At 53.8% G+C, this 26,665-nt stretch overlaps 1 protein-coding gene and 1 non-coding gene across 8 annotated transcripts; both read left to right on the forward strand.

Annotated features, from left to right (window-relative positions):
* The first annotated feature begins 193 nt into the window (after positions 1 to 193).
* On the forward strand, positions 194 to 26,184 carry TNPO2 (transportin 2). 7 transcript variants are annotated; one of them, XM_033200473.1, is made up of 26 exons: positions 194 to 393; positions 799 to 910; positions 3,153 to 3,264; positions 4,830 to 4,905; positions 4,989 to 5,138; positions 10,026 to 10,132; positions 10,226 to 10,359; positions 10,440 to 10,521; positions 10,595 to 10,717; positions 10,825 to 10,943; positions 13,673 to 13,733; positions 13,825 to 13,990; positions 14,196 to 14,348; positions 18,513 to 18,738; positions 18,942 to 19,113; positions 19,535 to 19,621; positions 19,704 to 19,811; positions 19,907 to 20,065; positions 21,499 to 21,586; positions 21,773 to 21,871; positions 22,403 to 22,498; positions 23,186 to 23,291; positions 23,512 to 23,611; positions 23,691 to 23,765; positions 23,906 to 24,033; positions 24,116 to 26,184. In XM_033200473.1, the coding sequence occupies exons 3-25, from the start codon at positions 3,166 to 3,168 to the stop codon at positions 24,011 to 24,013; spliced, it is 2,694 nt and encodes an 897-aa protein (XP_033056364.1). In that variant the 5' UTR covers positions 194 to 393; positions 799 to 910; positions 3,153 to 3,165; the 3' UTR covers positions 24,014 to 24,033; positions 24,116 to 26,184. The 7 variants fall into 7 exon arrangements, with proteins under 7 accessions (XP_033056364.1, XP_033056368.1, XP_033056363.1 ...); XM_033200472.1 differs by lacking the exons at positions 194 to 393; positions 799 to 910 and adding an exon at positions 1,439 to 1,670; XM_033200478.1 differs by lacking the exons at positions 194 to 393; positions 799 to 910 and adding an exon at positions 1,439 to 1,670 and having other exon boundaries at positions 23,216 to 23,291; positions 23,906 to 24,007.
* On the forward strand, positions 18,790 to 18,859 carry LOC117077069. The gene has a single exon (XR_004434655.1). It is a non-coding gene; the product is annotated as a small nucleolar RNA SNORD41 (small nucleolar RNA).
* Positions 26,185 to 26,665: the final 481 nt, after the last annotated feature.

A 26,665-nucleotide genomic window follows, 5' to 3' on the forward strand; every position in this document is an offset into this window, starting at 1 on the left:
ATCCAGCCCCAGCTCCCCAGTCTCACTCTTCTGTTCCCCATGCACCTCGGTTGGTCTAGAGACCCTCCTCCCAATTTGATTCTCAGCCAAAACCCCAAAGCGCGGCGACCCTGGCGCGTGGCAGGACGGGATTTGTAGTTCCAGGGTTTATCGGAGGGTGGGGGGAGAGGGAGGCCTTTACGCATGCGTTTTTGGCGGCTTTCTGCACGTGTTTCTCAGCCCAGGTTTCAGTCCAGCGCAACTAGCTACCTCGGAATCCCAACTGCTCCTTTAGGGTGTCTTCCGCGATTCTTCGAGTGGAGTTAGGCGCCTGCCGACACTTCCCTAACCTTGGAGGCCCAGTACTTGCTTTTCATGAATGAACGGAGCCGGGACTGACTTTGCCTACGGCAAGTGGGTTGAGATAGCTGTTCCCCTCCTTCAGGCAGGGGCAGAAATTGACCTGTGCCTCTCGAGGGTCAAAAAGTTCCTCAGATCAGGGCTGGGTTGTTATTTGGGATTAGAGCCGGTGAATTCATTAAATATCGGCTTAGGGAGGGGCTGAATACAGTAAAAGAACAGCCTTGAGCCTTGGAGGGTAAAGCCACGTTTTTAAGGGACAAGTTAGAGCTGGCCAGGTGATGCTTAACTTGGATGATCTCTAATCGCGCGAACTGCTCTTTTACCCATTTGACAAGTGGGGAAACTGAGGCTTCAAGTGGCAGGAGGTCTCCCACTTTGTTATCGGCAGGACAGGGAGGGGAAACCAGGACGCTCCAGGGTCTCCAGCTCTTTACCATCTGCTCCTCTCTCGAGAAGGAAAAACGGTGCCCTACTGTCTTCAGACGTCGCAAGGATCGCGAAGATTTCTTTCTTCATGACCCTGCTCTTGCCAGAATTTCCTGCGCTGTTCCACCTCATTCAACTTCAGGTAGGGAAAGGGATAAGGCCTGGTTCAAAGTTTATTTTATTACTTCATTTCGTTTTATTCAAAAATTTATATCCTTGTGGCTTTTTTATCTCCTTGTAAAAACTGTCAAAACAGTACGGGAAAATAATGCAAAAATTGGTGGAGGCTTCTGTAGGAATCCGGCTTATCTCAGGCACTTACTTTGTCCTGCTTTCTTTCCTTTGTCTCTGGGCTGTAAAGACCATGCTCAACTCTCCTTGCGCGCACACAGCGTACTCCTCCCAAGTACCTCTGGATGGGGGAAGGGAGGCACATTTCAATTTTTAGTGGAGGAAGGTGACAAGGAGGTCGCTAGCTCTGGCCGAAGGGTTCCTGGATCCATCACACACAGAAAGTCCCCACGCGGTACCAAACTCCTGGTTGCAGCTAAAGAGCTTGCGGTCAGGTCAGTGTAAAATGCTAGGAAAACGAGACACTGGGAGGAGCGGCCGGCTAGAGAGGCCAAAGAAACGGCAACTCTTTCGTCACGTGACCGGGCCTCGTCTCAGCCCGGGTTTCCCAAGTGCCAGGGCACGTGTGAAGGTTGAACCTTACGATTGGCTCGGCAGGACCAGTTTAAACGGAGTACGGGAGCCGCGGCGGCTCACCTACGGCCGCGTTTTTCTTTTTTTTCTTTTTCTTTTTTTTTTTTTTTTAAATTCTCTCTCTTTGGCTCCCTCCTTCCGCGCGAGTCTCTGGAGAAGCCGCAGCGCGAATTGCCGCCGCTGCTGCCCGGGGCCGGGTAAGTGGGCCTCACTCAGCCCGACCCTCTTGGCCCTGGCTTGCGTCGACCCCCGCCGGGCACCGGGCCTGCGCCGCGCGCGGCCCGGGCGTCGGGGCCGCGCCCGACCGGGAAAGGCCGGGAACCCGGTTGGGCCCGATCCTCCTGGCTGCTAGAACGGGTCGGGCGGGGGAGGGGGGAACCGAGCAGAGCTTAGGGGGTGGGGCCTCGGAGCCTGGCCATGTCGGGGCTCAGCAAGAAGAGGGCCAGTGGGACTGCTGGGGTCGGGCTGGAGGGGATCTGATTGGGGGAAGCGTCTGGGGACTGCTTGGGGCCTGATTGGGGGACGTCGCGAGGATCGGGTGTGTGTAGGGGCCTGTTTCGGTGGGGCTTGGTTGGGTCTGATTGGGGGAGGCCGCACTGAAAAGTTGAGCGGGGAGGGGGGAGGGGAGCTTGTTGGGCCCTGACAGGGAGGGGCGTCAGACTTCGGCCTAGAGGGTTTTCTTGGATCTGACTTCGAGGCGTCGCTGGGATCCGTTGAGGGGAATGCCCCGGGGGGTGTTCACCCAGGCCGAACTGGGGGAGGCAGCAAGGATAGGGCCAGGGGGTTACTGACACGAGGTGGTGGGGGGCTCTGCCGAACTTGACTGGGAGAGGCAACAGAGATCCGTCAGCAGGGGTTACTGCTGACTGGGTCGGAGGGGATTTCAGGGAGAGCCTTGGCCAGACCTGATTGGGGAAGGCGACTGGGATCTGTCCAGGGGGCTCCTGTAGTGGGTTGGCCGGGCTTGGCTGGCTCTCATTTGAAGAGGCAACAGAGACCTATCTGGGGACTGCTTTGGGCCTGATTAAGGGGAATTCTTAGAATTTGGCTAGGCCACAGAGAGGGATATCTGGCTTCCGCTGAGCTTGAAGGGCAGGAACGGGACAGGCGAGATCAGGACGATCGTCTTGGGACGGTGCATCTGGGGAAGCTCAGAAATTGGACTAGGGCAGGAGGCCTCTGGGATCTGGCAGAGGTTAAGGGCCGAGTGTCGGGGGAAGGGGACTCTTCAGGGACTGTGCCTGCACGGAAGAGACCACGGGGGCCGGGGCGCTATCACGGTCTGGGGCGGGGCCCCTGGATGTGGAGGCGGCTGGGTCCTCGCCCAGCCGCTGCGAGGGAGGTAGAAGCCTTCGGGCTCGGAGCCGGGGTCGGCGGCATGGGCCACCCTGGGACGAGGGCTCTTCGCTGGGTCCCGTGAGGATCCGCCGGGCCCCGCCGCCGCCGCCTGTGGCCCGCTTCCACATCCCCCCTCCCGCGCTCCCGAGCCCGCGACTGCGCGGCCGAGGATGGCGCAGCTGGCGGGGACCCCGCACTTGGGCGGGCGTGGATCGGAGGCCTCCGCCTGTCCGTCGAGGGCGTTCCCGTCGTCATGCGGCCACCGCGGCCTCAGGGGCTCCACCTGGGTCTCACACAGAGCCCCAGAGACCCAGCGCTGACCCCGGCCCCTACCCCCGCAGCTTGCCTTGCGCCATGGACTGGCAGCCAGACGAGCAGGGCCTGCAGCAGGTCCTGCAGCTGCTCAAAGACTCACAGTCGCCCAACACAGCCACTCAGCGCATCGTGCAGGATGTATCCTTCCTTCCTTCTGGGGCTGGGGGAACCGGGTAGATGTATGCAGTTTCCAAAGGCCAGAGAGAGAAAGAGAGGGACTGACTCCCCCAGTCCCCAGATTTTTTCTGCTGTGAGGAGGATCTGCCCTGGACAGAGAAGGATTCGAATTCCTGGGTCCCATTTCCAGAGCTGCGGGGATTGTTACGGAAAATGATGAAAATTCCTAATGTTCATTGAACGCCAGCATCTACTCCATTAACTGTTAAAGTAGGCCGTGGCCCTCACAGGGTGGCTCATGCCTGTAATCAGAGCACTTTGGTAGGCCGAGGCAGGTAGATGGCTTGAGCCCAGGAGTTTGAGACCAGCCTGGGCAATATAGGGAGACCCCCCCCATCTCTACAAAAAATACAAAAAATAGCTGGGTGTGGTGGCATGCACATGTAGTCCCAGCTACTTGGGAGGATGAAGTGAGAGGATGGCTAGAGCCCAGGAGGTAGAGGTTGAGGTGAGTTGAGATTGTGCCACTGTGCTCCAGCCACCCTGGGCGACAGAGCCGGACCGCGTCTCAAAAAAAAGATAACAGGCCAGGCATGGTGGCTCACGCCTGTAATCCAGCACTTTGGGAGGCCGAGGTGGACGGATTGCCTGAGGTCAGGAGTTTTGAGACCAGCCTGGCCAACATGGAGAAACCCTGTCTCTACTAAAAATACAAAAATTAAGCCAGATGTGGTGGCAGAAGCCTGTAATCTCAGCTAATCAGGAGGCTGAGGCAGGAGAATCGCTTGAACCCGGGAGGCGGAGGTTGTAGTGAGCCGAGATCGCGCCACTGCACTCCAGCCTAAGTGACAAGAGTGAGACTCTGTCTCAAAATAAATAAATAAATAAATAAATAAATAAATAAATAAATGTGTAAACCATGAGCATGACTCATTCCAAAATTTGGATTCCCTCTTTTTTTTTTTTTTTTTTTTAAAAAGGTACCATGGCCTGTTACTGGGGAGAGTTGACTAGTAGCTGCCACTTTAAGAGGAGTGGGATTCTCTTTTCCTCTCCTGCTGTGGCTGGGTCTTCAGGAGTGGATGGGAAACTAAGACATTTCCACCCAACTCCTTGTATGATTTTTTTTTTTTTGAGATGGAGTCTTGTTCTGTCGCCCAGACTGGAGTGCAATGGCGTGATCTCGGCTCACTGCAACCTTCCCCTGCTGGGTTCAAGCGATTCTTCTGCCTCAGCCTCCCAAGTAACTGGGAATAGAGGCATGCACACATCATGCCCGGCTAATTTTTGTGTATATTTAGTAGAGATGGGTTTCACCATGCTGGCCAGGCTAGTCTTGACCTTGTGATCCGCCTGCCTCAGCCTCCCAGAAACTGCTGGGATTACAGGTGTGAGCCACCGCACCTGGCCCCTTGTATGAATTTGATGTGTCTGAGGTGCTCTGTGTCATTGTGGGCTTATTAGGGAGCGGGATCCCCCAGGAGCTAGCAGCCTGGTCCCAGTGGTCAGAGATAGTGTCAGGTACATAGTGAGGGGGCCTGGCCAGGCAAGGCCTCTGTCTTCCAAGTCCCTTAACAGCCTGGCAGAAACTCAAACAACTCAATCAGTTTCCTGACTTCAACAACTACCTGATTTTCGTCCTGACCAGACTCAAGTCAGAAGGTACGCCCTCTGCTCCCTTCCATGCGATCGGGACCCTGCTTTCTCCCCCGTGGGCCCCTGAACCTCAGCCTTCCTCCTCCCAGATGAGCCAACGCGCTCTCTCAGCGGCCTCATCCTCAAGAACAACGTGAAGGCGCACTATCAGAGCTTCCCACCCCCTGTGGCAGACTTCATCAAACAGGAGTGTCTCAACAACATTGGCGACGCCTCCTCGCTCATCCGAGCCACGATTGGTGAGAGGGGCAGCGGGGGTTGGCCTCTGAGAACACACTGAACTCTCACTCTCAGACAAGAGGCTTCTCAGCATATTACGTGTAGTGCTTCACAGAATGCTCCAGCACCCTCTGTGGCAGTACTATTACTATTGCCATTTGATAGATGAGGAAGCTGAGGCGCTGAGCTATTAAGAGACCTGTCTGAGTAAGCAGCAAAAGTCAGAAACAGCTGAGGCAGTGCAGGGCCACGCTTTGGAACCACTCCCTCCTGAAACAGTCCTTCTTGCCTCTGAGACAGTCATGCAACATCTAGAATTTTGTATTAGGCCTTGGACTGAGTGCTAAGGGTATAGCAGTTAAAACACGCAGGTATTCATGTTTCAGGTGCAACGTGAACTAGGTTTTCAGCAGACCCTTTTCTGACTCTTGGAAGGTGGCCTGAGGAAGTTACAGAAAGATGACTAAGAACTGGACGGGCGTGGTGGCTCACGCCTGTAATCCCAGCACCTTTGGGAGGCTGGGGTAGGCGAATCACCTGAGGTTGAGTTCAAGACCAGCCTGGCCAACATGGTGAAACCCCGTCTCTACTTAAAAATACAAAAAAATTAGCTGGCCAGGCACAGTGGCTCACGCCTGTAATCCCAGCACTTTGGGAGGCCGAGGTGGGCAGATCATGAGGTCAGGAAATCGAGACCATCCTGGCCAAGATGGTGAAACCCCGTCTCTACTAAAAATACAAAAAATTAGCTGGGCATGGTGGTGGGCGCCTGTAGTCCCAGCTACTCGGGAGGCTGAGGCAGGAGAATTGCTTGAACCCAGGAGTTGGAGGTTACAGTGAGGCAAGATGGTGCCACTGCACTCCCGCCTGGCAATAGAGCAAGACTCCATCTCAAAAAAAAAAAAAAAAATTAGCTGGGCATGGTGGTGAGCATCTACAATCCCAGCTACTCAGGAGGCTGAGGCAGAAGAATCGCTTAAACCCAGGAGGCAGAGGTTGCAGTGAGCCGAGATCACGGCACTACACTCCAGCCTGGGCGATGGAGCAAGACTCCGTCTCAGAAAAAAAACAGGCCGAGCGCAGTGGCTCAAGCCTGTAATCCCAGCACTTTGGGAGGCCGAGACGGGCGGATCACGAGGTCAGGAGATCAAGACCATCCTGGCTAACACGGCGAAACCCTGTCTCTACTAAAAAAAAATACAAAAATCTAGCTGGGCGAGGTGCAGGACGCTTGTAGTCCCAGCTACTCGGGAGGCTGAGGCAGGAGAATGGCTTAAACCTGGGAGGCGGAGCTTGCAGTGAGCTGAGATCCAGCCACTGCGCTCCAGCCTGGACGACAGAGTGAGACTCCGTCTCAAAAAAAAAAAAGACTTTTGGCTGGGCGCAGTAATTCACGCCTATAGTCCTAGCACTTTGGGAGGCCGAGGCAGGCGGATCACTTGAGGTCAGGAGTTGGAGACCAGCCTGGCCTACATGGTGAAACTCCATTTCTACTAAAAATACAAAAAATTAGCTGGGAATTGTAGCTTGGTGGGGTACCCGTAATCCCAGCTACTTGGGAGGCTGAGGCAGGAGAATGGCGTGAGCCCGGGAGGTGGAGGTTGCAGTGAGCCGAGATAACGCCACTGTACTCTATCCTGGGCAATGGAGTGAGATTCCATCTCAAAAATAAAAAGTGACTTTTAGTCCCGCAAAAACCCCCAGGCCAGTAGTAGGATCTGGACTTCCTGAGCTCATTCTATATGCCAGGCTCTTCGCTAAGTCATTGAAACTTACTGATAACCAGGCTGAGCGTGGTGGCTCACGCCTCTAATCCCAGCACCTCAGGTGGATCACCTGAGGTCAGGAGTTTGGGACCAGCCTGGCAAACATGGCGAAACTCTATCTCTACTAAAAATATGAAAATTTGCTGGGTGTGGCAGCAGGCACCTGTAATCCCAACTGCTTCAGAGGCTGAGGCAGGAGAATTACATGAACCCAGGAGGTGGAGGCTGCAGTGAGCTAAGATTGTGCCACTGCACTCCAGCCTGGACTACAGAGTGAGACTCCATCTCAAAAAAAAAAAAAAAAAAAAAAAAAAAGAGGCCGGGCGCGGTGGCTCAAGCCTGTAATCCCAGCACTTTGGGAGGCCGAGACGGGCGGATCACGAGGTCAGGAGATCGAGACCATCCTGGCTAACACGGTGAAACCCCGTCTCTACTAAAAATACAAAAACTAGCCGGGCGAGGTGGCGGGCGCCTGTAGTCCAGCTACTGGGGAGGCTGAGGCAGGAGAATGGCGTAAACCGGGAGGCGGAGCTTGCAGTGAGCTGAGATCTGGCCACTGCACTCCAGTCCGGGCGACAGAGCGAGACTCCGCCTCAAAAAAAAAAAAAAACAAAAAAAAAAAAGAGAAAAATAAACTTACTGATAATCTTAGTTAGGAGGCTGGTTTTCTTTTTTTTTTTTTTGAGACGGAGTCTCGCTCTGTCACCTGGGCTGGAGTGCAGTGGTGCGATCTCAGCTCACTGCAAGCTCCGCCTCCCGGGTTCACGCCATTCTCCTGCCGCGACCTCCTGAGTAGCTGGGACTACAGGTGCCCGCCACCGCACCCAGCTAATTTTTTGTATTTTTAGTAGAGACGGGGTTTCACGGTGTTAGCCAGGATGGTCTCGATCTCCTGACCTTGTGATCCGCCCGTCTTGGCCTCCCAAAGTGCTGGGATTACAGGCGTGAGCCACCGCGCCTGGCAGAGGCTGGTTTTCTTTATCTCTTCTGAGGGCTGGAAGCACTGAGGCACAGAGAGTGAGGGGATGTGGCTAAGGTTCCACAGTCCTCACTGTGTACCTACCCACTGCAGGGAGCACCTTTCTCTCATGGACATTTTCCACCCTTGGGAAACAGTGCCATCTCATGGCAGTAAATAACCATCTCTGCACTTAACAGAACCCATATCCAGCTCTGTCACCAGATACGTGCACTGTCCTGGCACCTCAGATGCCTGCTGTATGTGACTCCTGGATGTCTAATAGGCAGTACAAGCATCCCTGCCACCTTCCTGCCCTTACCTCCTTTCCCTCTCTCCCCTCCCACTCTCTGCCCAGCCCCAGTGGCTTTTTTTTTTTTCTTTTTTTTTGAGACGGAGTCTTGCTCTGTCGCCCGGGCTGGAGTGCAGTGGCCGGATCTCAGCTCACTGCAAGCTCTGCCTCCCGGGTTTACGCCATTCTCCTGCCTCAGCCTCCGGAGTAGCTGGGACTACAGGCGCCCGCCACCTCGCCCGGCTAGTTTTTTTTTGTATTTTTAGTAGAGACGGGGTTTCACCGTGTTAGCCAGGATGGTCTCGATCTCCTGACCTCGTGATCCGCCCGTCTCGGCCTCCCAAAGTGCTGGGATTACAGGCTTGAGCCACCGCGCCCGGCCCCCAGTGGCTTCTTACCTATCTGTTAGCACATCATGCCTGTCCTTATGCCAGGCCTTCGCACCATAGAGTCCTCTGCCTGAGATGCCCTTTTCCCAGAAACCTGGATGATTCCTCCCTTGCCTCCTTCACCTCCTTCAGGTCTTGCCTCAGATACCAAGATGTCACCTCAATGAGGCCTGCTCTGGCTACCCAATTTAAAGTTGCTAGCTTCACCTACAGCCCTTTCTCACCATCTTTTCTGCTGTATTTCTCCCCTTAGTCCTTGGCATGTGGCCCCTCCCAATTGTTTGTTTTTGTTTTGTTTTTTTGAAATGGAGTCTTGCTCCATCCCAGGCTGGAGTGCCATGGCGTGATCTCCGCTCACTGCAACCTCCGCCTCCCAAGTTCAAGCAATTCTCCTGCCTCAGCCTCCCGAGTAGCTGGGATTACTGGTGCCCCCCACCACAGCCAGCTAATTTTTGTATTTTTAGTAGAGATGGGGTTTTGCCATGTTGGCCAGGCTGGTCTCGAACTCCTGACCTCAAGTGATCCACCCACCTAGGTCTCCTAAAGTGCTGGGATTACAGGCATGAGCCAGCTATGCACGTCCCCTCCCAGTTTTTTTGCTAATTTATCTTTACTTCGTAGCTTACTTCCAGCTCCCAAGGGTGAGGATTTTGTGTTTTGCTCTGTGCTGTGCTTTAGGGCCTGGAACAGAGTTGACTCACAGTAAGGTTCAGGGTGGTTACTGAGTCAAGGAGTACCCTTCTACCTATGTCAAGGCCAGGAGCGGTGGCTCACGCCTGTAATCTCAGTGCTTTTGGAGGCCGAGGCAGGAGGATTGCTTGAGGCCACGAGTTTTAGGCCAGCCTCGGCAACATAGTGAGATCCCATCTCTACAAAAAATGTTAAAAATTAGTTGGGAGGCCGGGCGCGGTGGCTCAAGCCTGTAATCCCAGCACTTTGGGAGGCCGAGACGGGTGGATCGCGAGGTCAGGAGATCGAGACCACGGCGAAACCCCGTCTCTACTAAAAATACAAAAATAAACTAGCCGGGCCAGTTGGCGGGCGCCTGTAGTCCCAGCTACTTGGGAGGCTGAGGCAGGAGAATGGCATAAACCCAGGAGGCGGAGCTTGCAGTGAGCTGAGATCCGGCCACTGCATTCCAGCCTGGGCGACAGAGCGAGACTCCGTCTCAAAAAAAAAAAAAAAAAAAAAAAAATTAGTTGGGCATGGTGGCATGTGCCTGCAGTCCCAGTAACTCAGGAGGCTGAGGCGGGAAGATGGCTTGAGGCCAGGAGTTCGAGGCTGCTGGGAACTATGATTGTGCCACAGCAATCCAGCCTGGGCAACAGAGCAAACTCTATCTCTTAAAAAAAAACAACAACAACAACTAAAAAAGAGGGGGGATGTGGAGGGCATACATGGGCTAGGGGACAAAAAGGCAGCACTAGGGGTGCCCAGTGGTAGGGGAGGTGCTGGGCAGCCCCCGCCCGGCCTCAGGCAGCGTCCTTTCCTGGCCGCCCCAGGCATTCTCATCACCACCATCGCTTCCAAGGGTGAGCTGCAGATGTGGCCCGAGCTGCTGCCCCAGCTCTGCAACCTGCTCAACTCGGAGGATTACAACACTTGTGAGGTAGGCGAGAAGCCACAGATGGCCAGAGCGGGTATGGGGGGCTGGGACCACCACCTACCACCCACTTTTGTCTCTCTGCCCCTCTGCACTCAGGGAGCCTTTGGAGCCCTGCAGAAGATCTGTGAAGACTCATCAGAGCTTCTGGACAGTGACGCGCTCAACAGGCCCCTCAACATCATGATCCCCAAGTTCCTGCAGTTCTTCAAGCACTGCAGTCCCAAGATCCGGTGGGTGCAGCTCTCTGGGGGCTTCCAGGGAACCTGGAGTGGGCAGGTTCAGGGTGACCCATGTGTCTGCGCCCCGCCAGGTCCCACGCCATCGCCTGTGTGAACCAGTTCATCATGGACCGGGCTCAGGCACTCATGGACAATATTGACACCTTCATTGAGGTGGGACGCTGGGCTGGGGGTGGACAGGGTGAGGACCAAGGGCCCCTACAGCTGACCCTTTTTCTCCCTGCAGCACCTATTTGCCCTGGCCGTGGATGATGACCCCGAGGTGCGGAAGAATGTGTGCCGCGCCCTGGTGATGCTTCTGGAAGTGCGGATCGACAGGCTCATCCCCCACATGCACAGCATCATCCAGGTGTGCATGGTCGAGGCCAGCCCAGGCGGGCAGGCAAGGGGCCGGTGGCAGGGGTCAGGGAGCCACCCCTAGCCAGGCCAGACCTCAGCTTCTCCCTGCTATCACAGTACATGCTGCAGAGGACCCAGGACCATGACGAGAACGTTGCCCTTGAGGCCTGTGAGTTCTGGCTGACGCTGGCCGAGCAGCCCATCTGCAAGGAAGTCCTGGCCTCCCATCTGGTCCAGTGAGTACTGCTGCTGTCTACTGTCCCACCCCAGCTTCGACCCCTTTCTATGCCTCTGCCTTCCCTTCTGGTCACCTGCTATGCTTCTCTCAGTCCACATCCTTGTCAGTTTATATTCAGTGTATATTTACGTGTAAGTGGCAAGAATGCCACTTTTTAAAGACTTCAAAATTAGGTAACTGATAGGTGGAAAGAAATGAAAAATCAATGGCCGTGCACGGTGGCCGACGCATGTAATCCCAGCATTTTGGGAGGCTGAGGCAGGCAGGTCACGAGGTCAGGAGATCGAGACCAGCCTGGCTAACATGGTAAAACGCCATTTCTACTAAAAATACGAAAAATTAGCTGGGTGTGGTGGCCCGCGCCTGTAGTCCCAGCCACTCAGGAGGGTGAAGCAGGAGAATCGCTTGAACTCGGGAGGCTGAGGTTGCAGTGAGCCAAGGTCACATCACTGCACTCCAGCCTGGGTGATAGAGCAAGACTCCGTCTCAAAAAAAAAAAAAAAAAAATCAACAAAGTCTTCAGGTGTGGCTATATCCAGGAGCTCAAAGGATGTGAAAGGCATCTATGTGGTCTCAGATCTGCTTCCCTTGTGTTGGCTTCATTCTTAGGCACATAGGCACAACCTTCCCTCTGGGTAGTGCTCTAGCCTTCTGTGCCCTTGCAGCTTAGGAACTTCCGAGTAAAGAAATTTTTGACCAGTGTTTCCAACAAAAGTCCTAAAACTAACCCTCCTTGACAAACTTGGATTGCTTGCCTCTCTCCAAATCATTTTTTTTCCTTTTTATTTTGAGACAAGGTTTTGCTCTGTCATCCAGGCTGGAGTGGAGTGGCATAATTATGGCTCACTGCAGCCTTGATCTCCCAGCTGAAGCAATTCTCCTACCTCAGCCTCCCAAGTAGCTGGGATTACAGGCACATCCCACCACACCCAGCTAATCTTTTCTAAGTTTTAGTAGAGATGAGGTCTTGCTAAGTTGCCCAGGCTGGTCTCGAACCCCTGGCCTCAAGCAATCCTGTCTCAACTCCTAAAGTGTTGAGATTACAGGCGCGAGCCACTGCACCCAGCCCCCAAGTCATTGTTATTACTATTTTTTAATTTTTGTTTTTGAGACGAAGTCTTACGCTGCTGCCCAGGCTGGAGTGCAGGGGCATAATCTCGGCTCACTGCAACCTCCGCCTCCCAGGTTTAAGCGATTCTCCTGCCTCAGCCTCCTGAGTAGCTGGGATTACAGGTGCTTCCCACCATGCTCAGCTAATTTTTGTATTTTTAGTAGAGATGGGGTTTCACCATGTTGGTCAGGCTGTTCTCAAACTCCTGAGCTTGTGATTTGCCCGCCTCAGCCTCCCAAAGTGCTGGGATTACAGGCGTTAGTCACTGTGCCAGGCCAGTTTTTTTATTTTTAGTAGAGACAGGTTTTCACTATGTTGGCCAGGCTGGTCTCGAACTCCTGACCTTGCGTTCTGCCCACTTCGGCCTCCCACAGTGCTAGGATTACAGGCGTGAGTCACTGCGCCCAGCGTATTTTTGTATTTTTATTTATTTATTTATTTATCATTCATTAAAGGTGAGGTCTCACTATATTGCCCAGATTGGTCTCAAACTTATGGTCTCAGGCAATTCTCCTGCATTGGTCTCACAAAGTGCTAAAATGACAGGTATGAGCCCCCATGCCCGGCCCCAAATTATTATTGATAGCAGTCTAGGGCTGGGCGGACGGCTCCTGGGGAGTGATGAGACCTAGATCAGCAGGTGATGAAGGCTCTATCACTTCCAACTCTGGGCTGCAGCTGAGGGGCTGGCTGCCTAGTCTGTTTGCTCCCCTACCCTGGCTAGTCTCTGCCCTGTCTCAGGAAGGTGGCCAGAAATAGGAGTGCACGTCCCTGCCTTAATGTTGTGCTAGGGACTGGGCACCACACCAAGATTTTCAGTGTATTCAGGGGTCTGTAATTCACTGAGTGGCCAGGCCAGGGTCAAGAGCTTTCCTGCAGGCTGAGTGCCATGGCTCACGCTCTAATCCTAGCACTTTGGGAGGCCGAGGCAGGAGGATTGCATGAACCCAGGAGTGTGAGGCTGTGGTGAGCTGTGATTGCACCAGTGTACTCCAGCCTGGGTGATAGGATTAGACCCTAATTCTTTTTTTTTTTTTTTTTTTTTTGAGACGGAGTCTCGCTCTGTTGCCCAGGCTGGAGTGCAGTGGCCGGATCTCAGCTCACTGCAAGCTCCGCCTCCCGGGTTTACGCCATTCTCCTGCCTCAGCCTCCCGAGTAGCTGGGACTACAGGCGCCCACCACCTCGCCCGGCTAGTTTTTTGTATTTTTAGTAGAGACGGGGTTTCACCGTGTTAGCCAGGATGGTCTCGATCTCCTGACCTCGTGATCCACCCATCTCAGCCTCCCAAAGTGCTGGGATTACAGGCTTGAACCACCGCCCCCGGCCGACCCTAATTCTTTAAAAAAAAAAAAAAAAAAAAAGCCTTTCTGTGGAGGTAGGAGTGGCATCATTTATGTCTTAATCATAGAGACAGAGACTAGGTTCTGATAATTCCCCAGAGGGAAATGGATCGATGTGCACCTAGCAGTATCATCATGCTCTGCAGGGTCTGCTCTGTGGCTGATTGGTGGGCTGGTCACCCTGTTGGCACCTGTTTGCCTCCTCCCCAAGCTGTGTCTCCCCCCAACTTTTGCCATGGCCCCTGCATCCCCATAAACAGCCCCTCTCTGTGCAGGTTGATCCCCATCTTGGTGAATGGGATGAAGTACTCGGAAATTGACATCATCCTGCTCAAGGTCAGGCAGGGCCCACCCAGCATGGGTGGGCATGGTCATGGGTGTCGTGGCTGTGGTCCCCAAAGAACTTAACAGTCTGCCTGTCCCCCAGGGGGATGTGGAGGAGGACGAGGCCGTCCCTGACAGTGAGCAGGACATCAAGCCACGCTTCCACAAGTCACGCACGGTGACACTGCCCCACGAGGCTGAGCGGCCCGATGGCTCCGAGGACGCGGAGGATGACGACGATGATGATGCTCTCTCCGACTGGAATTTGAGTGTGTGCCCCTACCTGGGGGTGGGGGTGGGGTGGCAAGCCCAGTACTCCCTCTTGGGAGGTGACTGGAAGCTGAGGCAGAAGCTGATTAGAAGCTGATCGTGAAGATTCTGATCATGATTTCTGATCCTGGGAGTGGAGTCCAGGAGGTCGACCACCTGCCTGAGGGGCCGCCCTGAGCCTTCCCGTTGTCTCCCCTTCCCCAGGGAAGTGCTCAGCGGCGGCCCTGGACGTCCTCGCCAATGTCTTTCGGGAGGAACTGCTGCCCCACCTACTCCCGCTACTCAAAGGCCTCCTCTTCCACCCCGAGTGGGTGGTCAAGGAGTCGGGCATCCTGGTGTTGGGAGCCATTGCCGAGGGTGAGTGCACCTAATCTCTGAGCCCCGTGCTGGCATGAGACTGTGTAGGGCTGGCCCACATTACTGGCCACATCAAAGGCTCAATTCTCTCTGGAGGCCTACTCACCCCACTCCAAACAGCTCTGAGATCTCAATTCTCCCCTTGGTTTTGGGCCTGAAAGGAACCCCTGGAACCCCACAACGCAAGGCCTCTTGTTCATTCTCAGAGGCAGGCAGTTCTTTCATGTTGTAAGCATAATTACAGCAACAACGATAATAACAGCAGGCACAGCTGCATGCTTGCCCCGTGCACTTACATAGACAAACATCCTTGGCCCTCACCACCACCTGATGAGGTGGGTGCCGGATCCCAGTTTCAAAGATGGGGAAACTGAGGTACAGAAAGATTGATGCCAGTTCCTTACAGTCACCCAGGGTGTGTCTGGGCCTTAAACCTGTTCCTGGCTGCCAGGCTGGCCTGCAGAGTCAGTAGTAAACCATGGTAGGTGGTGTCCATCAAATTGAACCTGGTGTCCTGTAATCGGTGGGGTTTTCAGGCTCCCATGGTCCCGATGGGACATAAAACTTGTTACAGGAGGGCTTTGTGAGTCCGTTGGAGGCATGATATGCCATTGCCTTAGCATCCAGACCTGTGCCAAATATTTCACGCATGGCAGCAAAAACCCTCAACCTTGTAAGCTTTCATCATTTGTTTAAAATTTGTCTAGTTACTGTGGTGCACGCCTGTAATCCCAGCTACTCAGGAGGCTGAAGCAGGACAATTGCTTTAGCCCAAGAGTCTGAGACCAGCCTGGGCAACATAGGGAGACCTTCTTTCTACAAAAATTTTTTTAAAAAGGCCAGGTGTGGTGGCTCATGTCTGTAATCCTAGAACTTTGGGAGGCTGAGGCAGGCAGATCGTTTGAGCCCAGGTGTTCAAGACCAGCCTGGGCAATATATAGTGAGACCTCATATCTACCAAAAAAAACCCTAAAAAACCTGATAAAATTAGCCAGCGTGGTGGTAAGTTCCTGTAGTCCCAACCAATTGGGAGGCTGAGGTGAGAGATCAAGGCTGCAGTGAGCCATGATTGCGCCACTGCATTCCAGCATGGGGAACAGAGTGAGACCCTGTCTCCAAAAAAAAATTTGTCTAAGGAAATGTTTCGACATGTATTATGTGTTTAATGTATCTGATATCTCATGTTAATAGGGTATATAATATATCACGCAATACGCTTGTATATGTTAATAGATTACATAAGCTGTGTTATCTATCTATTTTTTTGAGACTGAGTCTTGCTCTCTCGCCAGGCTGGGGTTCAGTCGCGTGATCTCAGCTTACTGCAACCTCTGCCTCCCAGATTCAAGTGATTCTCCTGCCTCAGCCTCCCCGAGTAGCTGGGACTACAGGTGCATGCCACCATGCCCAGCTATTTTTTTTATATTTTTAGTAGAGACAGGGTTTCACGGCCGGGCGCGGTGGCTCAAGCCTGTAATCCCAGCACTTTGGGAGGCCGAGACGGGTGGATCACGAGGTCAGGAGTTCGAGACCATCCTGGCTAACACGGTGAAACCCCGTCTCTACTAAAAAATACAAAAAAAAGCTAGCCGGGCGAGGTGGCGGGCACCTGTAGTCCCAGCTACTTGGGAGGCTGAGGCAGGAGAATGGCGTAAACCTGGGAGGCGGAGCTTGCAGTGAGCTGAGATCCGGCCACTGCACTCCAGCCTGGGCAACAGCCAGACTCCCTCTCAAAAAAAAAAAAAAAAAAAAAAAAAAGAGACAGGGTTTCACCACCTTGGCCAGGATGGTCTCGATCTCCTGACCTCATGATCTACCTGCCTTGGCCTCCCAAAGTGCTGGGATTACAGGTTGAACCACCTTGCCCAGCCAGCCACTGTGCCTGGCCTCTTTTTTTTTCTTTTTTGAGACAGAGTCTTGCTCTTATCGCCCAGGCTGGAGTGCAGTGGCATGATCTCGGCTCACTGCAACAACACTCTGGTATCGAACTCCTGACCTTGTGTTGCATGAGCTCCTGGGTTCAAGCAGTTCTCCTGCCACCGCCTCCAGAGTAGCTTGGGATTACAGGAATCCTCTACCAAGCCTGGCTAATTTTTTTTTTTTTTTTTTTTGAGACAGAGTTTCACTCTTACTGTCCAGGCTGGAGTGCAATGGCGCAGTCTTGGCTCACTGCAGCCTCCACCTCCCGGGTTCTAGAGATTCTCCTGCCTCAGCCTCCCGAGTAGTTGGAATTATAGGTGTCCACCACCATGCCCGGCTGATTTTTTTGTAGTTTTAACAGAGACAGGGTTTCCTTCACCATGTTGACCAAGCTGGTTTCGAACTCCTGATCTCAGGTGATCCATCCACCTCAGCTTCCCAGAGTGCTGGGATTACAGGTGTGAGCCACTGCATCCAGCCTGTATTACATGTTTATGGTAAAAAGATCTATAGGAGTTGAGCTCAAACTGGTAAACATAGATGTTGTGTCTTGGATTGTTGGGGGATGTGCTATTATCTTTTTTCTCTTTAAATAAAAGAGCAGTGTTTGTGATCTTAAAAAAAAAAAAAAAAAAAAAGGCTGGGTGTAGTGGCTCAAGCCTGTAGTCCTGGCACTCTGGGAGGCCAAGGTGGGTGGATCACCTGATGTCAGGGTTTCAAGACCAGCATGACCAACATGGTAAAACCCCATCTCTACTAAAAATACAAAAATTAGCCAGGCGTGGTGGCACACACCTGTAGTCCTAGCTATTGAGAGGCTGAGGCACGAGAATCACTTGAACCTGGGAGGCAGAGGTTGCAGTGAGTGGAGATCACACCACTGCACTCCTCCCTGGGGGACACAGTGAGACTCCATGTCAAATAAAACAAAACATTTTTTAAAAGGGCTGGGCAGTGGCTTACGCTTGTAATCTCAGCACTTTGGGAGGCCAAGGTGGGTGAATCAACTAAGGTCAGGAGTTCGAGACCAGCCTGGCTAACACGGTGAAACCCCTATACTAAAAATACGAAAAATTAGCTACGCATGGTGGCCGGCGCCTGTAGTCCCAGCTACTTGGGAGGTTGAGGCAGGAGAATTGCTTGAACGAGGGAGGCAGAGGTTGCAGTGAGCTAAGATTGTGCAGCTACACTTCAGCTTGGGCAACAGAGCAAGACTCTGTCTCAAAAAAAAAAAAAAACATTAAAAAGTTAAACAAAAATAACATGAAATAGAAAAATCACAAACGACCGGGCACCTATAATCACAGCACTCTGGGAGGCTGAGGCCGGGGGATCACGTGAGGTCAGGATTTTGAGACCAGTCTGGCCAACATAGTGAATCCCCTCTACTAAACCGTCTCTACTAAACATATAAAAATTAGGTGGATATGGTGGCAGGTGCCTGTAATCCCAGCTACTTGGGAGGCTGAGGCAGGAAAATCACTTGGGAGGCAGAGGCTGCAGTGAGCCGAGATCACGCCATTGCACTCTAGCCTGGGCGACAGAGCAAGACTCCGTCTCAAAAAAAAAAAAAAAAAAATCACAAACATCTTAAGAACTGGTTCAAATGCAAAGTGCTTTTATTCCATTTGGGTCACTGCTGCCCCATAAAACCCCACTCACTATGTAAGGGAGCCAATTTTGAATTAATGCATGACCAGATAAACTAACACGGGGCTCTTTGGCTGGGCTTGGTGGCTCACGCCTGTAATCCCAGCACTTTGGAAGGCCAAGGTGGGTGGATCACGAGGTCAGGAGACTGAGACCATCCCGGTCAACATGGTAAAACCCCGTCTCTACTAAAAATACAAAAAATTCCCCAGGCATGGTGGCAGGGGACTGTAATCCCAGCTACTCGGGAGGCTGAGGCAGGAGAATTGTTTGAACCATGAGGTGAAGGTTGTGGTGAGTCAAGATCGTACCACTGCACTCCAGCCTGGGCGACAGAGTGAGACTCTGCCTCAAAAAAAAAATAAAGATAACCTGGGGCTTTGGGATGGGAGGCTTCTGCTGTTTCCCCTCCTGCGCCTGCCTTTCCCTGGCTCTGTGAAATGATTCTGGGTCAGTGATTTCACCTCTAAGCCTCAGTTTCCCTATATGTTGTTTGCGGCTGACTCTTTCTCTCCATAGGGTAGGTGGTGGCTGGGGCTAGCTTGCTTCTGGGGCCCAGTCAAACTGCCCCCTCCTGGTTCCCTTTCCTTGTAGGCTGCATGCAGGGCATGGTGCCCTACCTGCCCGAGCTGATCCCGCACCTGATCCAGTGCCTGTCGGATAAGAAGGCCTTGGTCCGCTCCATCGCCTGCTGGACACTGAGCCGCTATGCCCACTGGGTGGTCAGCCAGCCGCCCGACATGCACCTCAAGCCCCTGATGACAGAGCTGCTCAAGCGCATCCTGGATGGCAACAAGAGGGTGCAGGAGGCGGCCTGCAGGTGACCCTGGACCCCTGATCCCACAGCCCCCACTCTCCCCTGGCCACCCTCTGGGAAGTGATGACACCTGTGACTGTTGATGTGTCACTGATTTCTCTCATATTCGTACTGGCTGATCCTGAGTTGTCCTCCCCCACTGCCCATGGCCCAGTGCCACCTGCCATAGTCCACTGAGCCCCCCGCCTCATCCTCCCTTCTGCCAGTGCTTTCGCCACCCTGGAGGAAGAGGCCTGCACGGAGCTGGTGCCCTACCTCAGCTACATCCTGGACACACTCGTCTTTGCCTTTGGGAAATACCAGCACAAGAACCTGCTCATCCTCTACGATGCCATTGGCACCCTGGCCGACTCTGTAGGCCACCACCTCAACCAGCCGGTGAGACCCCAGAGCGGCTCCTGCCTCCCGATCCCTGTGCCCCTGGGCATCCAGTGACCTGGTGGCAACCCCGTGTTGCACGCCAGGGACCTGGCCATACCTCGACAGGCAGACAGACAGACCCGGCCCCGCCCTCGCCCTGCTCCCAGTCTAGTGGGGGAGAAAGACAGTTATGAGACAGCATGGTAAGTGCTGTGCTTCGGGAACCAGGAGGCGGTGACCCAGGCTCCCAGGGGGGTGGGGTGGGGAGGACAGTGCTTGGACAGGTGAAAAGAATGAAGGCCTCAAGGTCTGGCCAGATGGCAGGCCTTTCAGGATTCCATGAGCAAGGTGCTCAGGCCTCATCACTCGGGCAACAGGTGCCTGAGTCACAGTCTGCCACCCCGACCCAGGGAGCGCCAATTTCATGCTCCCTCTCCAGGAATACATCCAGAAGTTGATGCCCCCACTGATCCAGAAGTGGAATGAGCTCAAGGACGAAGACAAGGACCTCTTCCCCCTGCTGGAGGTGAGTGGGCTCCTGCCCCTCTCCCGAAGCCCATCCTGCCCACTCCGCCTGAGTTCTCTCCATCTGCTTTCCTCCCTGCCAGTGTCTGTCATCAGTGGCCACCGCCCTGCAGAGTGGCTTCCTGCCTTACTGTGAACCTGTCTACCAGCGCTGCGTCACCCTGGTGCAGAAGACGCTGGCTCAGGCCATGGTGAGCACCCGCACGCCCATCACCTGTGCTTCTGCATTGGCCTGCCTCGGGCCTGCTCTCCACTCACCCTTGCCCCTGTCCCCATCTGTGTCTAGATGTACACCCAGCACCCTGAGCAGTATGAGGCTCCCGACAAGGACTTCATGATCGTAGCGCTGGATCTGCTCAGCGGCCTGGCTGAGGGCCTGGGTGGTCACGTGGAGCAGCTGGTGGCCCGCAGCAACATCATGACATTGCTGTTCCAGTGCATGCAGGTGGGTGGGGACCTGGACAGTGATGACACCCAGCAGCCTGCATGGGCTGCCCCTGGCGGGGAATCAGGGCTTGGTTGTGCGCAAAGAAAATCAGGGAAAAGGGACTGTTCTAATTATTTTAAACAGTAATCCTGGAGGCTGAGGCAGGAGGATGGCTTGAGCCCAGGTGTTTGAGACCAGCCTGGGCAACATAGTGAGACCCCAGTTCTAAAATTAAAAAAAAAAAAATTTAAAAAAGCAAACAGTATTGGAAATAGAAAATATGAGGCCAGGCGCTCAAGCCTGTAATCCAGCACTTTGGGAGACCATGGCAGGTGAATCACTTGAGGTCAGGAGTTTGAGACTAGCCTGGCCAACATGGTGAAATCCTGTCTCTACTAAACATACAAAAATTAGCCAGGCGTGGTGGCGGGTGCCTCTAATCCCAGCTACTTGGGAGGCTGAGGCAGGAAAATTGCTTGAACCCAGGAGGCAGAGGTTGCAGTGAGCTGAGATCATGCCACTGCACTCAAGACTGGACAATAGAGTGAGCCTCTGTCTCTTTAAAAAAAAAAAAAAAGAAAACATGAAAGCCCAAGTCCCTGCCAAGGCACAGTTGGCTCTCCATATCTGTGGGTTCTACATCCCAAGATTCAAGCAACCTCAGATTGAAAAAACTCAGAGGAAAAATTATATCTGTACTGAACACATACAGACGTTTGTTCTTGTTATTATTCCCTAAACAACACAGTATAACAACTATTCCCATACTGTTGACATTGTATTAGATATAAGTGATTTAGAGATGATACTAAGTGTACAGGAGAATGTGCATAGGTGCATATGCAAACAGTATGCCCCCCGCCCGCCCCCTACCTTTTTTTTGAGACAGAGTCTCACTTTGTCACCCAGGCCGGAGTGCAATGGTGCGATCTCAGCTCACTGCAACCTCACCTCCCGGGTTCAAGCAGGTCTCCTGCCTCAGCCTCTCAAGAAACTGGGACTACAGGCATGTCCCACCATGCCTGGCTAACTTTTTTGTATTTTTAGTAAAGACAGGGTTTTGCCATGTTGGCCAGGCTGGTCTCAAACTCCTGACCTCAAGTGATCTGCCTTCCTCGGCCTCCCAAAGCCCTGGAGATTATAGGCATGAGCCACTGCGCCCGGCCCTAACACTATGCCACTTTATATCAAGGACTTGCACATTCGTGGATTTTGATAGCTGCAGGGACCTGGGAAAGAATCCCCCACGGACACTGAGGGATGACCGTTGGGGCACTGCCATCTCCCATTTGCAGATGTGGACTGGAGGCTAGGGAGGTTAGGGAACAGCTGGGAGCCCTAGAACTGGAAAGTGGCAGAGGCTGGACATGCACCAGGGACTGTGCCCCCTCAGCTCTCGTTAGGTTAGGAGGAGGGGAGCCTAGCCAAACTGATATTTCTTGAATCCCCAGGACTCGATGCCTGAGGTCCGGCAGAGCTCCTTTGCCCTCCTGGGAGACCTCACCAAAGCCTGCTTCATCCATGTCAAGCCCTGTATTGGTACGACACGCGCCTTGTCCCTAACCCATGACCCCAGCCCCGGCCTCAAGTGATGGAGAGCAATACCCAGGGATGACTGTGACCACATTGGGATGTATTCGTACTGTCTGATGGGGCCTGCTGGACTAGGTCTGCAGCTTACCCCAGCTGGCCCTCGTGCTCAGCACTCCTGTTTCTCCCCACCAGCCGAGTTCATGCCCATTCTGGGAACCAACCTGAACCCAGAGTTCATCTCGGTCTGCAACAACGCCACCTGGGCCATTGGTGAAATCTGCATGCAGATGGGTGAGTGCCCTGCAAGTGGCAACAGGCCCCTCCCCATTAGGCTGTTCTCAACGTGGGGGCGGGAGCCTAGCTCTGACTGACAGCTTCCGTCAAGGGAAGTCTCTGGGGGATCGTCATGGGTGGAGCCAAGCAGAAAGGTCATTTGTGATTGGCTTCGCCAAAGAGAAGCGATAGGAGGGCTGTTCTGATTGGACCGTTTTGTGTAGGCTAAAAGACTCACTCGGATTGATTGGGTGACTTTGGCCCTCACTCGAATTGATTGGGTGACTTTGGCTGCTTTTCCTTTGACTTGGGCAGCGTATTCTCACCTTAGCGACTCCAGAGAAGCCTCTGATGTTTGGAGCGTGTGGGTCTGTCCCTGTTGACCAGGGATTCTGGGTGGGGATTAGCCAGAGAAGGTCTTTTGTTTCCTTACTGGTAGTGGTTGGCCAGTCTCTGGTTAGAACTGGGGTGAGTGAGTGACGGGGGCAGCCCCAAGGCCCCCTGTGGGTGAAGGGGGCTGTGCAGTTCTCTGATTGGGTGCTCCACCAGGGGCCGAGATGCAGCCTTATGTGCAAATGGTCCTCAACAACCTGGTGGAGATCATTAACCGACCCAACACACCCAAGACACTGCTGGAAAACACAGGTGGGCACCCGGCCCCGCTGCTGCCTGCACCCCTATCTGTCTTCTGGAGGTGGGGTTCTGGGCTGGGAAGGGCATCAGAAAGGGCCTTGTCAAGGAACCAAAGAGGGTGTCTGGAAGTAACTGGAAGGAGGCACTGGGAGAAGCCCCAGGAAAGATGCAGCCTCAGGCTGAGTGCAGTGGCTCACACCTGTAATCTCAGCACTTTGGGAGGCAGATCACCTGAGGTCAGGAGTTCAAGACCAGCCTGGCCAACGTGGTGAAACCCCATCTCTATTAAAAAATACAAAAATTAACCGGGGGTGGTGGCGCGTGCCTGCAGTCCCAGCTACTCAGGAGGCTGAGGCAGGTGAATCTCTTGAACCTGGGAAATGGAGGTTGTAGTGAGCCAAGATCATGCCACTGCACTCCAGCCTGGGCAACAGAGCAAGACTGCATCTCAGAAACAAAACAAAACAACAACCAAAAAAAAAACAAGAAAGAAAAGGAAAGGGAAAGGAAAGAAAGAAAGATAGATGCAGAGAGACCTGGGAAGAGACTCAGGTGTGATGGGGAGGACCCCTGGCTGGGCCAAGCTTGGGGGACCAGGGTGGCTGCAATAACCATTCCCTTGGGGCTCATGGGACGGGGCTTGGTGCCTTGTGCCAGAGGCCCCGCCACGTACCGTCCCGGGGCCGCTCGGGGTTGCAGGTCGTCTGACGAGTCCCTCTGCCATTCCAGCCATCACCATCGGCCGCTTGGGCTATGTGTGCCCCCAGGAGGTGGCACCCATGCTGCAGCAGTTCATCCGGCCTTGGTGTGTGTCCACGTGTCAAGCCTGCTGTGTGGTGGGCGGGACGGGCCCAACTCCCTCCCTCGCCTGTGCACTTCCAGCCCCATCTACCTACTGACTCCCTGCCCTGCCCCACCCCCACAGATGCATGTCCCAGGCCCACTCACTGATCCCCAGTGACCCAGCCCTCCACAGATGCATGCCCTGCCTGCCCTCTGACTTCTAGCTGCTCACCTTCCCACAGGTGCACGTCCCTCAGGAACATCAGGGACAACGAGGAGAAGGACTCAGCCTTCCGCGGCATCTGCATGATGATCGGTGTCAACCCAGGGGGCGTTGTGCAGGTTGGGGCAGCTGGGCTCTGAGGGCAGGCGCGGGCGCTGGGCTCGGGCGGCCCCTCACCTGGGATCCGTCACGTTTCAGGACTTTATTTTCTTCTGCGACGCTGTAGCCTCCTGGGTGAGCCCGAAGGATGACCTTCGGGACATGTTTTATAAGGTGAGGCTCTGGGCCCTGATCTAGTTCTGGGAGCAGGCAGGGGTGAGACCATCTGGTAACAACGGGGCCTGCGGATGGGGGAAGAGGTGCACTCCCCTTGTTCTGCCCCTGCCTACCCCTCACCACCACCCTCCCCACAGATTCTCCATGGCTTCAAAGACCAAGTTGGGGAAGATAACTGGCAGCAGTTCTCTGAGCAATTCCCGCCGCTGCTCAAGGAGAGGCTGGCGGCTTTCTACGGGGTCTAGGTGATCATGGAGACTGCCAGGTGAGGAGGCTGCAGCTGGTGAGCCAGCACTGTCTTGGGGGCCAAAGGGTCCCAGACCATGACCTTCCTCCTCCCCCTGCAGGTTTCTGTCTGCGTTGTCGTCAGAGGGATTACTGGGGAGTGCGCTGCATCCAGAAGTCGCTGTGCCCTGGTTGAGGGGGGTTAGGGAGGAGTGAGTGGGACTCAAATCCAGATGCCTTCCCCGTCCGTCCGTCCGTCCGTCCACTTGCCCTCCTGGCAGGTGGGTGGGGCCACCATGCTCATCCTACAAACGGGGAGGTGGGGGGGACTTCTGGTGGGCAAGGGCCCCTGGGCTCTAATAGGGTCATCTCTGGCAGCCCACTTGGGCCAGCTACATGGGAGGGAGGAATCTACACAGCTGACCGAATCCAGCTTCGGATGAGGTGAGGGAGGAGCAGGTCAGGAAGGGGACCCTTGTAGGGACGCGTACACTCACACGGACACACGTGGCCACACGCGTGTGCGGGTGCCATAACCGGCGAGGCTGGGCCAGCCGCTCCACCATTTCCCCGACTGCATGGAGACAGTAGAATTAGTGAACCCCTGAGTTAACCCGTAAGGCCTTCCGTGTAACCTGCATCTAGAGTTTAAGAAGCTTCTGCTGTTTTGCCGGAATTGGCGGTGACTGGGGAGGGCTGGGTGGGTGGGGGGCCTCAGGCGGGATCTCGGGGCGGGGGGAGGAGGATGGTGACCTTGGGGGTCGCCCTGTCAGCACGCACATGCTTGGGACCTGCTCCACACACTCCCTGCCAGCTTTGTTGCAGCCTCAGCTGGTGTGTCTCCGTCCTTGTCCTAGCCTAGCTCGCAGGGTGAGAACCACTGGAGTGGCTGGGGCTGGCCAGAGGTCACCCTTTCTCCTTCCTGTGTGCTCCAGTGGCTTTTGAAGACACTGGGCTGGGACCTTTTTCCTGAAGAGAGCTGGGTGTAGCCAGAGCTTCTGGCACCTACCCCTAGCATCTCTCTCTGTAAGCAGCTTCAGGGGCAGTCCGTTTCTCTGTGCTTCTGAAAGCCCCCTTCTCACATTTCAGGCCCAAGTTTTAACTCAAGGGCCAGGGCAGGGGCATTTGATTGATGATGACAGAGGACACAGGTTTATGCTTTGCCAGCAAGAAGGAAAACCGAGGCTTGGCGGAAGGGAAAGGTGGTGTGTCCCCTGTTCCCTACTCCATCTCCCTGGGACTTCCTGCTCATCATAGTACCCAGTGAGCCCAGAGATCTACTAGACTGGGTCAGCAATTCTAGAGAACCTTCCGGAATAGTCTGGGGACACGGTCAAGGTGGCAGGGGCTCCCCTAGAGAGGGTGGGGGTGTAGTTATTTCCCAGTTGGTCAGAAAACTGGGCCCTGCAGACCCCCTTAGCATTTTTTCCCTTTTTTTTCCTTCCTTGCTTTTTACTTCTTTGGGGAGCCCCTTGTGTTTTGGAGTTTGACTGGAGTCTGGCATCCTGGGGCCTGCTCCATCCATTCCTCCTGGGCCCCAGACCCTCCATCCTAGCCCTGTGTCTTTCCAGAGTCAGGGTCAGGCCCTGCCTCTATTCCAAGGGGCACTCAGTACACATTCCATAAATTAGCTGGATGTCCCTGCCCGCCCACCCCATGAAACTCGAGCAGGTCTCTGGAAGCCATTTGTTTAAAAAAAAAAAAAAAAAAAAAAAAAAAAAGTTTAAAAAATACCTTTAATTTTCTGGTAATTCCAGTTATTTGGAGCATCCTCTGCTGGGTCTTGGGGTGTGTGGATGGATTGGCTGTCTGATGGGATTGGTAACCCCTCACTACTCAAGATGGGGGGATACAAACACCTTCAGGGAAGGGGAGCCTGGTTCTTCTCGTTTTCCTTTTTTTTTTTTTTTTTTTAAAAAAACTATTTAATTTTTTAATTTATTTTTGGTTATTTTTTGCACAATGAAGTTTCAGCTTCTCAACCTTCTCCCCTAACCAGGGCTGTGGACCCAGACTGGCCTTGAGCCACAGTCCCTCTTTCCCTCCTTCCCTCTTCACCCTCTTCCCCCTGCGGGCTCCCGGGTCTGTCCATTTGTTACTGTGCTGTGCTGGGGATTGGCGCCGAGGTGGCGTGAGATTCCACTTGTGTAGAACTTTGTTGAGTAAAGATCAGTTTCTTGTGAACTCCTTAGTCTGTGGCTTCCTGTGTCCTTGGCTTTGGTAGTAAAGAAATGTGGGGGGCACCCGGGATACTTGAGAGTGGGAAGATAGATGAATGTGAAAGATGGAAGATTAAATTCGTAACATATGAAATGTGCAGCTCATTCTCTGGGACTTCAGCTCACTAAGGGTGAGCCATTAGTATAACAGCCCAGGTTCAAGACGCCCCTCTGCCGTACTCTAAAGTGAGTGGTAAGGGGTGAGGCCTTGCGGCACTCTTATCATCAGCTAACCCTGGGTCAAGGTTTTCGTACAAGGCTCAGCCCAGCCCCAGGCCTAAGGAAAATTTATTAATATTAGTTACAATTACTCAGGCAAATGAGAAGTAGTTCCAGCTGTGGGGAAAAAAAACCCCACAATCTTTAAAATTTTTTTTTTGAGACCGGGTCTTGCTGTGTCACCCAGGCTGGAGTGCAGTGGCTCAAGCAATCCTCCCACCTCAGCCACTCAAG

The sequence above is a fragment of the Trachypithecus francoisi genome, unplaced genomic scaffold (genome assembly GCF_009764315.1).
Source record: "Trachypithecus francoisi isolate TF-2019V2 unplaced genomic scaffold, Tfra_2.0 Lachesis_group5, whole genome shotgun sequence".
NCBI classification, from domain to species: Eukaryota; Metazoa; Chordata; class Mammalia; order Primates; family Cercopithecidae; genus Trachypithecus; species Trachypithecus francoisi.

What these genes read in the sequence shown, in the direction of transcription:
- TNPO2 (XM_033200478.1), top strand. Translation starts at nt 3,166, where the DNA reads ATGGACTGGCAGCCAGACGAGCAGGGCCTGCAGCAGGTCCTGCAGCTG. An exon ending in ACCTCTTCCCCCTGCTGGAG is followed by an intron (nt 19,622 to 19,703) that starts GTGAGTGGGCTC and finishes CCTCCCTGCCAG; the next exon opens with TGTCTGTCATCAGTGGCCAC. An exon ending in ACCCAGGGGGCGTTGTGCAG is followed by an intron (nt 23,612 to 23,690) that starts GTTGGGGCAGCT and finishes GTCACGTTTCAG; the next exon opens with GACTTTATTTTCTTCTGCGA.